Genomic DNA, 16,806 nt, shown 5'->3' with positions numbered 1-16,806 from the left:
ACGAACCTATTTCCGGAAGGATCGTACATGCGTATCTTCCTCACTCAAAGGGGAAATAGAAGGTTCTATTAGAAGGTGTCATGAATTGTTTGTAGCCGAGTCACCCGAGGTTTAGTGTTTCATCTTCTCTGTTTTTACATCGTTTGCTTTGCGACAAGTCTAAACCACTGTATAATCGCCGTTCACGTTCGAGAAAGCATCGATCATTTACTCTTAAATTGCCGACTGCTGTGCAGTACTGTACAGTGTACTGTACTGTGGTGTATTTGAAATTTTGAAATCAGTGCGATAACCTCACTCTATCCGCACGTTTCGTTTATCGATTTATTGATATTTCTCCTTTTTCCTCAAAACAAATTCTGACTTTATATTTTTATTTCCTCTGTGGTTATACAGCATAGTGTGTTTGATGTGTCATCTTTAAGGACATGGGGATCATTAAACAACAACAACAACAACAACAACAACACGCTCCGATGTGTGGTTTATGTAGCATTTCAAAACGCTGCTCCATTTTCTGCTCTATCCAGCTGATCGTGATCGTCAGGTTTCGGTCACGACATTACGTGGCAAGGTGATGGCGGCTGTCCTTATCATGACTACGGGAAGAGAAAGAGGGAGGACGAGGACAGAGGGGACACGAGAACCGCGGATCTCGGATGTGCTCCTTTATCAAAGGGCCTTACCTTCGGTTCCGGTACCTCGGGAATCGCCGGTAAATCGGGAATTCTGATAACGAATCCAGGCGTAAGAAAATCCGAAACTTGTAATTTTGTTACTTCCTATTCGCTGACCATTTGCGTTTGGATATAAAGTCGGTGATTGTTTGTATTACACAAACCTTTCATTAATTAATTTTATACGCCACCCCACCCCGACAACGCCGCACCTCAACCCCTCCATCCCTAACACCTCAACCCCTCCATCCCTAACACCTCAACCCCTCCATCCCTAACACCTCAACCCCTCCATCCCTAACACCTCAACCCCTCCATCCCTAACACCTCAACCCCTCCATCCCTAACACCTCAACCCCTCCATCCCTAACACCTCAACCCCTCCATCCCTAACACCTCAACCCCTCCATCCCTAACACCTCAACCCCTCCATCCCTAACACCTCAACCCCTCCATCCCTAACACCTCAACCCCTCCATCCCTAACACCTCAACCCCTCCATCCCTAACACCTCAACCCCTCCATCCCTAACACCTCAACCCCTCCATCCCCAACACCTCAACCCCTCCATCCCCAACACCTCAACCCCTCCATCCCTAACACCTTAACCCCTCCATCCCTAACACCTCAACCCCTCCATCCCTAACACCTCAACCCCTCCATCCCTAACACCTCAACCCCTCCATCCCTAACACCTCAACCCCTCCATCCCTAACACCTCAACCCCTCCATCCCTAACACCTCAACCCTTCCATCCCTAACACCTCAATCCCAAACACCTCCATCCCTAACACCTCAACCCCTCTATCCCTAACACCTCAATCCCTGACCCAAAATACTCCAACGCCATCTTGATCATTCACACTGTTCCTACACCTTGTATGATTTTTGAATAATTTACCTTTAACAGGTTTGCCCACTGCTGTCAGTGTAAGTCAAACACAAATATACAAATCCTATACACATCTACTGTATATACACATCCTATACACATCCTATACACTTCCTATACCCACATTCACTGTATATACACATCCTATACACATGTACTGTATATGCACATCCTATACACAGCCTATACCCACATTCACTGTATATACAAATCCTATACACATGTACTGTATATGCACATCCTATACTCATTGACTGTATACACATTTACTACTGTAAATATTCTACTTATTTAACAGCCTCAATTATGCTGTCGTGTGCTGGGGAAATATTTTGGCCTAAGTCTTTCACAAACTCACTGCTTAGGCCTGACATCCGACAGAAGCTGATTTAGGCAATAATTTGTAATTTGTCAGGGTGCCGGCGATAACTCGCTGCAGTACACTTCCCCAAAAACACCATGGGATTTTCTACGTCCACTAACTAATGCTAGCAGATGGGACACAACCCTTAACATCCATCCGAGATTCTGAAGGACAGAGCACTTTGTGATGCACCGCCCTGTCTGCGGGAACACCAATCCGACAGAATATAGTTGGACCGAGAATGAAATGTAGACTGGACAGCTCATAGGTAAGTACACTACCTCGAAAACACCATCCTGTCATACCGTGAAGATCTCCACGTTATAATTATTTCTGCAAGTTCCTACTATATTAAATATATCCAATTGTAACTGAACTGCATTGTGTAGCAATAGTTGTGATACCCTGAAATAGACAGAATGACTCTGAGCCGACAAGGCTTTTGTCCATAGTTCAATGGCGTACTGCTTCCCCCTACAGGCCGGGGTCCCAGCATTGCATGTGTCTCCTGGATTCTGTTGAATTTACAGTTCTGAACTTTATTGGCATCTTCCATGATGAGGCCAAGACACAAGGCGTACTGCCATCACATTGCAGACAAAGCATTGGCTGATCTGCCTCTATTCTCATCTAGCTCCCTTTGCTTTCTCACCACTCTTGACCCTCCCCATCTCCGCCAAGTTAGACATGTTGTTACATTAACATACAAAGCACCAAAGTACAAGCCAAATTGTCCACCTCCTCTCATTTTTATATTTTCTTCCATTTGTGGAATTGCCTTCTGGAGGATGTTCAGCGCCACTTTTCCATCCAGCGCTACAAGGAGGCGGTCGGTGCTCTACCACATTGCCAAAAAGAATTTTCTTATTAAGAAAATATTTTCTTAAAATAAGAAAAGTTTTCTTGGAAATAAGAAAACCAAAAGAAATATATTCCAGCCACAAGAAAACTTTCTTGTGGTTTTCTTGTTTCAAGAAAACTTTTCTTATTTTCAGAAAATTATTTTTAGATATGTATTTCATTTCATACTCACCCCCATCCCCACCCGCAATCTTTTATACCAACATTAACCCTACCTCAATCAATTATCCGATTTGAAGGTTACAGTATTTCCTTCCCTTCTCTCTCTACCTTTTCTCCAGTTCATCCTCTCCATTGTTTTGTCCAACTATGACCGCACTACATCACTGTAAGTGTCCAATTGGTGTTTCTTTGGCAGTTGTTGCTTCACAATGTGTGCAGGTAGATGTTAAACTGAAGGATGTTAACTATTATTTTCAATGAAAACCATTTTGTAAGAAATAAATTGATTGATAAACTCGGTGTCCCGTTCGCTAGCATGAATTGGTTGATCTTAAAGACCCATGTGTCTTTTGTGAAAAATAAAGGCCCATTGAAACAATCACCTACCTATAAGTCCTTCTAATGATATCCCTGTACCCCCCCTGTCACCAATGCATCAAAGTACCTATCTACCCCCTCTGCTGCCACTACCTTTCCAAGGAGACCTTCTTCTCCTCCTCTTCCCTTTATAAGGGGTGCATTCCATCCATTTACTCTCTGAATGAAAGGCCCCGAAGTTAATACTGTTACGTTTGTGGGGGTAGGCAAGAAATACCTCATAGGAAAGTCAGAATCGTATAAATTAGCATGCTACAAGTGTTGCGAAGAAGAAGAACCCATCTCGATGTACATAAGTAGGCGGTCTGTCCGGTTCAGAGCGTTTGCATGTCGCCATAAGGGGCGTGGCATTGTGCTAATTAATTAATTATTGGGCTTAAAGATGAATTCCCCAGTGTGTAATTTGCCTCCTGTGGTCTTCCCTTCAGTTTTATTGCATTCGGCCAGCCAGGAAGTCGAGGGCTCAGTAAAACAACGATAACAAGAAAGAGCCATCAGAGATTGCAGGCCCTCGCCAGGATGTGTTTTCAGTGGTTTTTAAGGGTTTGTGTTAAAACAAATATGGTGGCCGAACCACCTGACCGATGACATCATTATTATTTTTTCTCCACCAATTTATCCCTAGATTATGCTCAAGAAATTTCATATTAATTGGATGAAGTTTTGTACTTGTCAAATTATGACATCATAATGGAGTCACCTATGACATCATCATTAACATATTTTATTCCCCATAGAGAGTTCTTTACAATGAGCCATGTTTCAATTTTTTCCATTTAGTGCTTTCGGAGATATAGAGGTGCAAATTTTTTCGGTTTTTCTAAGATGGAGGCCGAACTACGTCACCTATGATATTGTTACCGATTTGGGACCCCCCCCCCCCCCCCACCTCACTTGTAAATATCCCCCTTTGTAATATTATCCCCTTTTATTAATTATTAAATATCGCACCCTAGGCCATCGCAGCACGCAGCCAATCTTAGAATCATCTTGCTAATTATTTCCTATTCTATGTTTAATTAAGGCTCTGTATCCACTAGATTGACACCACGTTGCATTAACAAATAAGGATAGCTCCCCTTCAATAACGCCATACCCCAGCAAACTCTCTCTGCAAACAGCTCAACAAGCGTGGGGTGCGCGCCCTCCCACTGGCCTTGGTGCTCTGCATTGGACAAGAAGGCGGGGTCGCCGAGAAGAGGCGTGGCCGTGGCTCGCCACAAGGGCGGAGCTGTTCAGCTCCGTTACCAAATAAGGCTACAAACAGAGCACGTGGGCGGGACCCAAACGGCCGAGGGCGTGTCACGACCCCGCTTCATATATGCGTTCGAGGATCGCGCAAAAAGAGATGGGAGGAGACGAGCCGTTGAGACCAGCAGAGGTGATGAGTGCACAGCACAAGAGGGTTGCCTGACGCGAGAGATCGTGCCTTGCCTGAGAGGAAATCCCATCATTACTGAGAGCGCGAGAGGGTCGTGGCGTCGACGCAACCACGTTGGTTCCAGCTGTTGTCGGGTTCGCTTTAAACCACGACGCGAGGTCGGAACGGAACCTCGACGGCTGAACGAGCCAAACCGGCCGCCTTTGCCAGCTGAACGGACCTTCTCCTGCCATTCCTGTCATCATCCCCGTGTGAGTCTGTCTTTGTTCTGTCCTGGGTATAAGTAAGACTATAGATAAGGCTGCCCTGTGTTCTTTTTACATCCATCTATCTTTGTGCAGCTTTGATCTTTCTTTTCCTCTGGTGTTTGTTGCAATAAATGTGTGCTCTTTCTCCAAGCTTTGGTTTCGTCTTCATCCACTTGCTTTAGTCTTTTCTTTCCATTGGTTTACGTGGCACGATTAAAACCGCTATAATCGGGTTAGTAATTGTTAACGGCCTGGGTCGTGACCCGCTTCGCTCGGCGTGTCCATTACCCTCGCGACTCAGGCGGGGCTGTCTCCTCGCTGGTTGGGAGGTCACGGTAAGCAGGTATTCGGGGGGTCTTTTTTTTGGGTCTCTGGCCCGATTACCCTGGTCGTGGCTGACCACCAGTGACGTCACAGACCCCCAGGATCGGCGACGGCCAGTATAAAGGACATGGGGTTAACCCCCCTTGCTAACGGGAGAGCCGTCGTCCCAGATCTGTAACAAATGGTGTCAGGAGTGGGATTTGAGGCCCGAACCAAATTTTTTATATAACATCAAAAGATTTGGTCAAAATTTAGAGCGCCCAAAATTATAGAATATCCCAAATTTGAGTCGTGCCATGGAGGACCAAGGCAACTGGATGCCGGTGGGGTTAGAAGATAAGGTAGAGTTAATGACCCAGGACCCCAGGGAGGAGGTTGGAGAAGGTGTAACACTAACAGTGGGGGTTGCAGGTGCACAAAATGGCGACGCCGCGCACGAGGTTGGAGGCGCACAAAATGGCGCTTCGCACATGGTTGCGGCAGTCGAGCCCGCGTTGTCAGCGGTCTGGGATCCATTTTTTGCAAATTTGTCAATTTTGGACCCAATGGAATGAGGAAAACAAAATGTATGCCCAGGGGCTCATATCCACCAGGAAAATTAACGACATGTTTGTTCAAATGACGAAGGAACTAAAAGAAATGAATGCAGAGTCAAAAAGGAAGATGGGGACCAATTTGGCAGTGGGGGAGAACCTTGGGGGCAGATCGGGCGAGCAGGTCCCAGGGGTGCACGACGAGGTAAAGCGGGTCGAGAAGCGCTGGTTGAGCGAAGCGGAGAAAAGCGCGGGTAAAATGACGGGGATAGAGATCGCGACCCGGGGTATGGGGCAGCCGGCGACCGTTGAGGTAGAAGAGGGAATTTTATTAAAGCCAACGGTCGTCGTGGTGAATAAAGAAAAAGTGCTGGGAATTGAAATTGGAGAGACCGGGGACTTAGAAAAGCACTCGCGGCAGGAGGAAGGAATGGATTGTGCACAAAGTCTAAGTTCACATCCTGATGCCGTACTTGCTAATCCTTATAAAGATTTGCAGGTGCGCGTGGAGAAGAGAATCCCCCATGTGAGTCGTGCGGGGAGATTTTGTAAGAGGATGTTTGGCGACAAAAGAATTTTCGCGCGCTTGGGATCGAGGAAGCATCCGGGCGTTGGTGAAGGGTCCCCTGTTAGTGGAAATGGCGCGCTTGTGGAAAAAAAGTGTGCATCGGGGAATGAGCGTGTTACGGAGCGCGTGTGAAACCGAGTGCGAGCGGGAATGCACGTCGGAGGGTCTGTGTGAAACAGAGTGTGCGGAGTGTGACACGGAGAGTGAGTTGGTGTTGGCGCGAGTGCGAGAGAGCACATCGGAGGGTCTGTGTGAAACAGAGTGTACGGAGTGTGACACGGAGAGTAAGGTGGTGGTGGAACGTGTGCGAGAGTGTACACCTGAGTTGGTTGTGGCGCGAGTGCGAGAGGGCACATCGGAGCGCGAGTGTGAAACCGAGTGCGAGCGAGAATGCACGTCGGGGTGTACGGAGTGTGACACAGAGAGTGAGAGCGATACGGAGTGTACGTGCGAGGGTGAGAGTGACCCGGAGAGTGAGTTGGTGGTGGAGCGGGTGCGAGAATGCACGCTTGGAATGGTTGAGAGTGTGCGAGAACGCACACCTGAGTTGGTTGTGACACGTGTGCGGCAGGGCACATCGGAGCGCATGAGTGGGTGGATGCAAGAGTGCACGCCCATGGTGAGTGTTACGGAGGACGTAACGGAGGAGAGGTGTGGAACGAAGTGTGCGAACGGCGAGTGTGCGCAAGAGGGTGCGCGAGAGGTGTGGTGTGTAACAGGGAGTGCGGTGGTGGAATGGACGGAGTTTGTGGGATGCACTGGAGGCGCCGAGACGCCGGGTTTTGTGAGTGTCAAAAGGGTCGCGTGTGCGTGTGGGCATGCGAGTAAGGCGTCGACGTTAACCGGGTTAGCAGTTAGGGCGACGGATAGCCGAGGCGAGCACTCGGGGCGCGGTGCGCTTTGTTTGATGCGAGGCCCGGCGCGGATCGATGCTGCATCGCTTCTTTTGGAAGCGTCGTTGTCGATTCGGGCTTGGCCCCGCCCTGCACGGTCAAGTCCGGGCCTTGTCGGGCGAGGCGACCGGTCCGGTTCAGGGACAGGTTGGAGGAAGCGGAACGGTGCCCCCTCGTGGGGGCGGGGTTCCGACCGGGCGAGATCGAGCCATCAGGCCGGCGACCGCAAGGTGCCGCGCCGAGATGGTGCGTGGAATCTCGGCCCGACCAAACCCCCCCCCCCCCCCCCCCTTGAACCGGAGGCCGGACGGATTCAACCTGCAGGCGACCAAACCACCCGCGTTCATTGCTCGGCTTTACGAATCCGAGCTTTGAAAATATAACGACGCACCGAGGCTCGAGTATAGCGGACTGTAATGATGATAGTGTTTTGGACCCGAAAGTGAAAAGCAAAAATTTGATGATTGGCAAAGGATTGGCAGATTGATGATTGGTAATGGTAGAGTGATTGGCAAATTTTTGATTGATTGCAATTGGCTGAGCCAAATTGGTAGTGGGAGATGCCCGATGTGGTGGGATGGCAACTCTGCCATCCCTCACAGCGGGGGCAAAGGAGCAATATATTTATGGGGTTTATGGCAGTGAAAACTAGCCCGGGAGGGTTAGGATATAGTGTGTAGGGACCTAGAGATGACCTTAGGTAACGTTAAGGTTAGGTAGTGACAATGATACCTGTAGTGGGGACGCAGGTAGATTAGTTTGGATGATAATGACGTGGTATGTGCTTATTTTAAAGGGAAGACGGGGAGCACTAAGTTAGCAGGGCAACAGGTAGTTCAGATTATGCCGTGTGTATGGTTAAAAGGTGTGATTGCACAGGTGTGCAACTGGACAGGTGTATGGAGCAGTGTTTGAGTGAGTGATAGTGATGTGAGTTGTGCTGACCAAATGGTCCAGGAAGGAAGGAGGGTGCAGGTGGCACCAGGTGTGATTGCACAGGTGTGCAACACCAGGTGAATGGAGAACAGGTGTATGGAATAAATGGTCTGGAGTATATGGAGTATTGGAATGAATGGATGGTCGTGGAGTGAGTATGGTGGAAACGGTGGAGTGGAGTGGATGGTGCGAAGGTGTGAATGGGGGAAGGATGGACCCCCATCACGAATACCCGGGGAGGGTAGTGTAAGTGTTAGGTAGAGGGTACAGGTAAATTGTGGTTGGATATTGGCATCTGTGGTGCGGGTAGTTGCACAGGAGTGTAGTGATGGGTGCATTAGTGTCGTGGAAATGGCTGGGCGTGTAGCCTGTTAGTGTGTGTGTAGTTGGTTGGGCACTCCACCACTGTGAGGATGTCGGCCAGGTGAGGCCGCAGGTGGGCTCTGGGAGCCGGTAGAGTTGTTGTGGATGGGGCCCGAGGATCCGGAGGACGGACCCGGGTAGCCCAGTGCCAGAGGGCACCGAGGGGTGACAGAGCCAGGAGGGGCCTTCCCCAGTTAGATAGGTTAGGGTGAGGAGCTAGGTAAGCACGGGTGGCAACTGAAGTGGTGGAGGTGTGCAGGTGGGTCGGCCTGCTGGGAGAGCTACACGCCCCAGTCCTGAAATTGTGCAAGGGCACAGGGAGTTGCATCGGGGGAGTGAGACCCCAAATTGATAAGCACCACAGTTTGGTCAATGGGAATTTGGTTCTTAAAACCACATAGAGTAAGATGGCCAATGGTTTGGCAGGGAAAGACCCCGGGTAGTGTAAAGTGTGTTAATGTCATTTAGAGGATAGTTAGGATGGAGATCTCCTTGCACCATCTGCATCCACTCACCTGAGGTAACTATGGTACTCCACACCATGCCATGGTTGTTTTTATTATTTTTATGATGCAAATGTTTGGAATGTGAGACGCATCATGACGTGGGTGTGACATTGTGCTGTGTTCCATCTCTTCCTCCTTATGAGGATTGATGATGAATTGGGTGATGGCAAATTTTGGATTAGTGGGAGTGAAGACGAATTTGGTATTAAGAGAGATATGGGGAAGACGAGACAGATAGCGACGGATTTGTAAGGTGTAGTGTAATGTGTAGGTTTTCGTAAATACGGGGAGGGGCAAGGGGGGCAGTGTAGGTCACATGTGGGGGGCGTACGTAGGGACGAACCTTTCTCAGCTCGCTCCCATGCACCCCTCATTCTGCATTGCCTTGTTTTGATGTGTACCCTTGCGCCCTGACCCATTACTCACCTGTCTTCTGTCTCCCTGTCTCCCACCCGAGGACCGTGCGCTCTGGGCACTGGGGGGGGAGGATGTGCCGGCGCTGCATTTGTGTACCCGCACTTCCGCTGCCTGCTGCCTGGACCGGTACACCTATGGACCACACGATCTGTGTGGCCACCCACGTATTGACCACGGGTTTTGTGGCCAAGCACCACCCATTTATGGACCCCACGGGATGGGGCCTGGCATCTTTGCTGCCAGCATGCTGGCTTGCGGACCTCGGGAGGGGGCACCTAAGCCTAACAAGTGGACCACCCTGTAGTCGGCCCCTGTTGGCCATAAATTAAAAAGGTGGACACTTTTGTGCCCTTTCTGTGCTTTCTCCCCTTAGTCCTAAATAGGCCGCACGCCAGGAAGTCCAGCCAAGTAAGAAGACAGAAGATCGCCATCGGCAGACCATCGGAGCACGGCGGACCATCGGCCGTGCTGACACCACCAGTGACATTTGAACTTTGTTTGAAATAACTGTGCACTGGATCGTGCTAACTGCATGGCTGTATTTTGGGTGTGGTGCTTTATTGGTGCTTATGGTGCTTTTATCGGTGCTCTGAGGTTGCCATGCATATCAATGCGTGCCTCAGAGCACCCGTGGGTTGGTGTATCGGTGCAGTGCAATGCATGCCTTTCCTCTCCTTTTCAAAAACAACATCTACATTTTGTTTCCCAAAAGAACAGGTCCTGGGTTAGTGTTGTAAATACCAAATAGTGTAGTCTCTTGTAAATAAGCTCCCCACCGTAAATGTGTAGTTTGAAATTAATTCCGCAATTCGGTTAGTTTGTGGGTGTAAGTCTGTTAGACAGAATGCAACGTGGCAGGGGGACATATTTAATTCCCTGGTAAAACTGTCGCACTCAGGGTCAGTGTAATATCAGAGGGTTTTACATCTACGTGCCACACTAAAAGTAAAGTTGTCGGGCCAGGGACAGCCCTGGGAAAGAGAAGGGTGCACAGTGTTACCGATTTGGGAACCCCCCCCCCCTCACTTGTAAATATCCCCCTTTGTAATATTATCCCCTTTTATTAAATATCGCACCCTAGGCCATCGCGACACGCAGCCAATCTTAGAATCATCTTGCTAATTATTTCCTATTCTATGTTTAATTAAGGCTCTGTATCCACTAGATTGACACCACGTTGCATTAACAAATAAGGATAGCTCCCCTTCAATAACGCCATACCCCAGCAAACTCTCTCTGCAAACAGCTCAACAAGCGTGGGGTGCGCGCCCTCTCACTGGCCTTGGTGCTCTGCATTGGACAAGAAGGCGGGGTCGCCGAGAAGAGGCGTGGCCGTGGCTCGCCACAAGGGCGGAGCTGTTCAGCTCCGTTACCAAATAAGGCTACAAACAGAGCACGTGAGCGGGACCCAAACGGCCGAGGGCGTGGCACGACCCCGCTTCATATATGCGTTCGAGGATCGCGCAAAAAGAGATGGGAGGAGACGAGCCGTTGAGACCAGCAGAGGTGATGAGTGCACAGCACAAGAGGGTTGCCTGACGCGAGAGATCGTGCCTTGCCTGAGAGGAAATCCCATCATTACTGAGAGCGCGAGAGGGTCGTGGCGTCGACGCAACCACGTTGGTTCCAGCGGTTGTCGGGTTCGCTTTAAACCACGACGCGAGGTCGGAACGGAACCTCGACGGCTGAACGAGCCGAACCGGCCACCTTTGCCAGCTGAACGGACCTTCTGCCATTCCTGTCATCATCCCCGTGTGAGTCTGTCTTTGTTCTGTCCTGGGTATAAGTAAGACTGTATAGATAAGGCTGCCCTGTGTTCTTTTTACATCCATCTATCTTTGTGCAGCTTTGATCTTTCTTTTCCTCTGGGGTTTGTTACAATAAATGTGTGCTCTTTCTCCAAGCTTTGGTTTCGTCTTCATCCACTTGCTTTAGTCTTTTCTTTCCATTGGTTTACGTGGCACGATTAAAACCGCTATAATGGGGTTAGTAATTGTTAACGGCCTGGGTCGTGACCCGCTTCGCTCGGCATGTCCATTACCGTCGCGACTCGGGCGGGGCTGTCTCCTTGCTGGTTGGGAGGTCACGGTAAGCAGGTATTCGGGGGGTCTTTTTTTGGGGTCTCTGGCCCGATTACCCTGGTCGTGGCTGACCACCAGTGACGTCACAGACCCCCAGGATTGGCGACGGCCAGTATAACGGACAAGGGGTTAACCCCCCCTTGCTAACGGGAGAGCCGTCGTCCCAGATCTGTAACAATATCATAATTATTTTTAAAATGCTGCAGGTGGAGTTGCACCTATGGTGAAAATTTCCTGTCAATCGGACCAACAGTTGCAGAGAAAATCATATTTATTCTGTGCAGACAAACAAACAGACAAACAGACAGACAGACAAACAAACAAATGTCCGTTTGTTCGGATTAACTTGGTGTCAGCCATCCGTCCCAGGTAAGACTTCGAACCTTCCCGCGCAAGCCAGAAATAATCCTGCCAAGTTTGAACTATGCCTCGGAGTTAAAGCTTGTTTCGGTCATTTATCCTCTTGGGGTGTTAACCCCGGGGACGCGACAATACAATACTATCCTAACTCTCATCTTCTTTATTCTCAGGCTATGGCCCCTGGTCGTAATATTATTCATTTTGTTGTAAAACTCCACTGCACCTATCTTGTCCACAACCTTCATTATTTTAAGCATCTCTATCAGATCCCCTCGTAACCACCTCCATTGCAATGTATAAAGTCCTATCTCCTTCAACTACTATCACAGCTTAGTAAAACTAGGCCCGGGATCCATCTAGTAGCCCTACGCTGAACCCTCTCTATGGCAGCGATGTTGTTCCTCAGATATGGTGACCAAAACTGAGCACAATTTTTGAGATTAGGCCTCAATAACTTCCAAAACAGTTTTATCATTACCTCTTTGACTCATAATTTATACCTTACGAATACAACATTAAAGCCTGTACGCTTTACCTATTTTGCACTGTGCTGTCTGCTTAACCCACACACACACCCACATACACACCCACATCTATTAACACCCCCAGATCCCTCTCCTGTGTGACACGCTTCAACACTGTCCCTTGCATCATGCAATCTCTATTTTCATTATTCTTACCCACCCCCAGCACCTTACAATTGTTCGGGTTAAATTGCATCTGCAAATCTTTCACCCAATGTATGAAAGTGAGTATCTACACTTTCCAGAATGTGATCACCCCAGTCTGCTATCTGCCATGCCTCCAAGCTTTGTGTCATCCACAAATTTAGAAAGCTGACTCCAAACTCCACTATCCAAATCATTGATGTAAATAATCTATATAATAATACCGTAATGACTCGACTTTGTTATCCCTTTTACGCCGCACCCAGTGACCCGATGCCCACGGCACTAATGGATTTACGATCTACGAACCGCGCTCTTTGTTTATCATGTACAGCCATACTCGAAAAATCTGAATTCGCCGACTTTGGGACCCAAAAGCATCCGATTATCGGCCGATATGACGCCATCTTACGACACCATCGTATTGGCGTCTGCTGGGCAAAGGCGATGCGAGCCGTCCGCTGATTGGACAGTCGAGTGGTGTGATGGGTGGTGTGAACCAAATGGTCTTTTTATTCCCTTGAACATTTTAAATTAGGATATATAAGGAAACGTCTTTATCGTCATTTTAATAAAGTTAAATGGAGTGACGTTGCGATACTCGGGGTGCGTTGCATAAATCCTCGTAACTCAGAGAGGTGTAGCAGGTGGCGAGACGTAAGGAAGCTTTTTTATTCCCTTGAACATTTGAAATTAGGATATATAAGGAAACGTCTTTATCGTCATTTTAATAAAGTTAAATGGAGTGACGTTGCGATACTCGGGGTGCGTTGCATAAATCCTCGTAACTCAGAGAGGTGTAGCAGGTGGCGAGACGTAAGGAAGCTTAAAGATAACGAGCTGAAAACAGACGAACGATATCCCTTCCGTGGATGTTCCACGGGTTTCACGTCTTTATCGTCATTTTAATAAAGTTAAATGGAGTGACGTTGCGATCAGTGAGTTGTACTTGTATACGAAGAGATAAAAGGATGGCATTGACTTCGAGACGGTACGTGATAGTTGGCTGCGGCTGGCTGATGCTGCGTTTTTTTTCTAAGTGCCATGGATGCTGATGGACATAATAAAGGTATCGGCTGATCTCTCATCCTAATATTACCCGATGGAAATGAACTGTTTCTTTGTTTGTCATTTCCTGTGCAATAATGTCAAATTGATGTCAGACATCCTTTTCTATTGACAGCTGCTCTCCTTTTCGATGGCATCGTCTATTGATATGCATGTTCTTCTTTCATATAATTTTACACATTCACAATCAGTATTTCAATTCTTGCAGACATTGGAAAGGAGGTTGACTCACAGGCCAACTCTCTGGCTCAATCACAGGCCGACGCACAGGCGATGTAATTGTGAGTAGCATTTTTGCACAAGTGAAAATTGATCTTTCTTCCTAACTCTTACTCGGACAAGCAAATCCCCCATGCCATCCATAATGGTACACTCTATCCATACACAACATCCTCCCTTCCGTGGATGTTCCACGGGTTTCAGCTAGTGAATAATAATAGTCCCAGTACTGATCCCTGAGGTACGCCACTACTTGCATGCTTCTAGCTAGACATCTTCACACTCGCAACCACCCATTGTTTCATATCAGTAAGCCAGTTTCCAATACAGTTATCTACCTGACCAGCCACTCCGCAAGCCTTCACCGTAACTAACAACCTCCTATGTGGTACCTTATCAAATGTTTTTTTAAGAGCCTAGCTAGTACATCCAGTCATTCCCTCATCCACCCAATGAGAAACTGCTTCGTTTTACACCAATAAATTTGTTAAACGTGTCCTCCCTTTAGTGAATCTGTGCTGACTACCTCTAATTAGTTTCTATTTATTAAAATGTTTCCCTATATGTCCTTTTTTAACGTCTCCAACACCTTCCCCACAATTCAATTAAAACTAAGTTCTATAATTCCCCAATTATTCTCTGGAATCTTTCTAAAATGTACTGGTGTTACATTTGATACTCTCCAATCCTCTGGTTGCTGTCCTGCCTGACTCCAATGAGGTGTTAAGATATCCCCTAACATCACGCCTTTCTTCTCTGCCTCCTCCCTCAATACTCTTGGATGCATATTATATACACCTATACACATCTACCATATCCCTGGTGTGGCGGCTAGGGTGCCTGTTGGTGCTAGGGTGCCTAGGGTGTGGCGGCTGTTGGGCTAGCGGCTAGGGTGCCGGCTTAGGATCCAAGGATCCTGGGTTCGAATCCCGGTGTGGCGGCTAGGGGTGCTAGGGTGCCTAGGGTGTGGCGGCTGTTGGGCTAGCGGCTAGGGTGCCGGCTTAGGATCCAAGGATCCTGGGTTTGAATCCCGGTCGATCGCTGAATTAATGCCAGGGGGGTTGACTCAGCCTGTCATCCTTCTGAGGTCGGCTAATTGAGTACCAGTTCACTGGTAATTCCCTGTTTGTCGTTAAAGGCGGCAAAAAGGGTTGGCGTCAGGAAGGGCATCCGGCCATAAAACATTGCTTCAAAAAGGGGACCGAAAAAACAACAACAACCACGGTTCCCGAAAAAAGGCCAACCCCCGCTTGCGGGGAAAAATGGCCTCTAAAGGTGGGTTTTTTTAATTTTATACACATCTACCATATATACACATCCTATATACACTTCAGTACTGTATACACATAAATGGTTGTTGCTGTTTTCTATTTTGGGTATTGAATCTTGACTGTATTTTTATGTCTCCATCCGTGCGTGCGACGTGCCTCCATCCATGTGTTTGTCCTTGATAGACTTTCGTTACTGCAATAACTTTAAAATGGCTAAACAAATCAGTCAAACTTGTAAAAGTATGTATAATGATGCAAAGATAAACTTTTTAGATTATAGTGGGGCAACTTAGCATAACAATTGTGCATTTTGTGAGGAAAGCACCAAATTTGGCACACTAGTAGACTATCCTATTATGAACATATTTGGATATTAGGCCATCTCAAATTCAGCCCCTGATGGCTGTGGCAGCCATTTTCCAAAATGACACCTTCAGCTTGTTCTGACTAATTACATCATCAATTGGCTTGGTCCTTTCCACCAGGCATTCTCTGGTGAAAGCCTGGAACTGCTCTTGGCCAATCTTCTTCACATTCCTGACAGTCTCAACTGCAGCAGGACCTGCAATTTCCTTTGTGTCAAGGACAACCAGATCCATGCTCTCTTCCTCAAAGGGGTTGCCAAGCTCTTCTATGACGCTGACAAGGGCGCGGACATCCTTGGCGAAAGAGGTCTGCACACTTAGTGTCTGGTCGTGATGACGTGTCCTCTCGCCTCCCCCAGTGTTGATGGCCATCTTGGAACTCTTCTATGGCCCTGGCAATTTCTGGCCTGGCAATCATCCAACGCCGCAGTGAGGCCGACTGGGTTGTCAGTGAGGCCGACTGCTCCACCATCTCCTTTGATGCAGGCGTTATTCTGTTCATGCGCCTGGTCGATTGGGATCGAAGAGAACACCTTCTTCGTCTTCTGTACAGTGAAGTTGCCAGCCCTGAATTCTCTGGCTACATCTGGGTGCTTCATTGGGAGTGCAACCATGTCCCTCAGGTGAACAGGGACCCACCTGGCATAGTGTGTGTGGTCTAAGGCATGGAACCATGGGACCAGTTCCGTCAGGGCATCAAGGTACATCGTGAATGAAGCCTGCCGCAGAGAACGCACGTAGACCAGTACCAACATCTCTAGTTCCAGCACAGTTGCCAGTACTGAAAGTTGGGAATGTCTTCTCTTCTCTGGTGACACCAGTCTTCGAACTCAGGCAGGTCTTCTGCATCATCAGCATATGTCATACAGTGGCATTCATACGCACGGTGTTGCAGGATGTGCAGTGCCGCTGCAGTGATTTGATGAGCTCTTCTTGTGCGGGTGACGTGGGCAGCTCGCAGGAAGGAGTCGGCCGTCCCTGGCGTTACAATCTCAGCTTGCAAATCTGCAAAATCTGCAAATCTTGCAAAAATCAAATCTCTGAATCTGAGATGGCCCAATATCCAGATCTTTTCATAATATGATAGTCTACTAGTGTGCCAAATTTGGTGCTTTCCTCACAAAATGCACAATTGTTATGCTATATTTAGCTTAGCTGCCGGACTATTATGGGGTCAAGAGGTCAAAGGTCAGAGGTCCTGTCGGGTAAATATTCTGCTACTGATCTAACTTGTGAACCTGTGGTGGTATTTTGACCAAACTTGATATAAG

General features: G+C 48.0%; 1 protein-coding gene across 4 annotated transcripts in view; it reads left to right on the top strand.

Annotated features, from left to right (window-relative positions):
• The first annotated feature begins 447 nt into the window (after window positions 1-447).
• Window positions 448-16,806, top strand: part of LOC137410711 (uncharacterized) — a 60,192-nt gene continuing 43,833 nt past the window's right edge. The window contains exons 1-2 of one of the 4 annotated variants that reach the window (XM_078769175.1): window positions 466-715; window positions 13,889-13,961. In XM_078769175.1, coding sequence (XP_078625301.1) covers window positions 578-715; window positions 13,889-13,961 — 211 coding nt within the window. In that variant the 5' untranslated portion in view covers window positions 466-577. Of the gene's footprint in view, window positions 716-13,888; window positions 13,962-16,806 lie in introns of all 4 variants that reach the window. The other 3 variants (XM_078769168.1, XM_078769186.1, XM_078769182.1) reach the window with 3 other exon arrangements.

This window comes from Myxine glutinosa, chromosome 1 (genome assembly GCF_964187855.1).
Source record: "Myxine glutinosa chromosome 1, kmMyxGlut1.1, whole genome shotgun sequence".
Classification (NCBI taxonomy): Eukaryota; Metazoa; Chordata; class Myxini; order Myxiniformes; family Myxinidae; genus Myxine; species Myxine glutinosa.
Note: the sequence above shows the minus strand (reverse complement) of the source record. Positions and strands in the feature narration are given on the sequence as shown.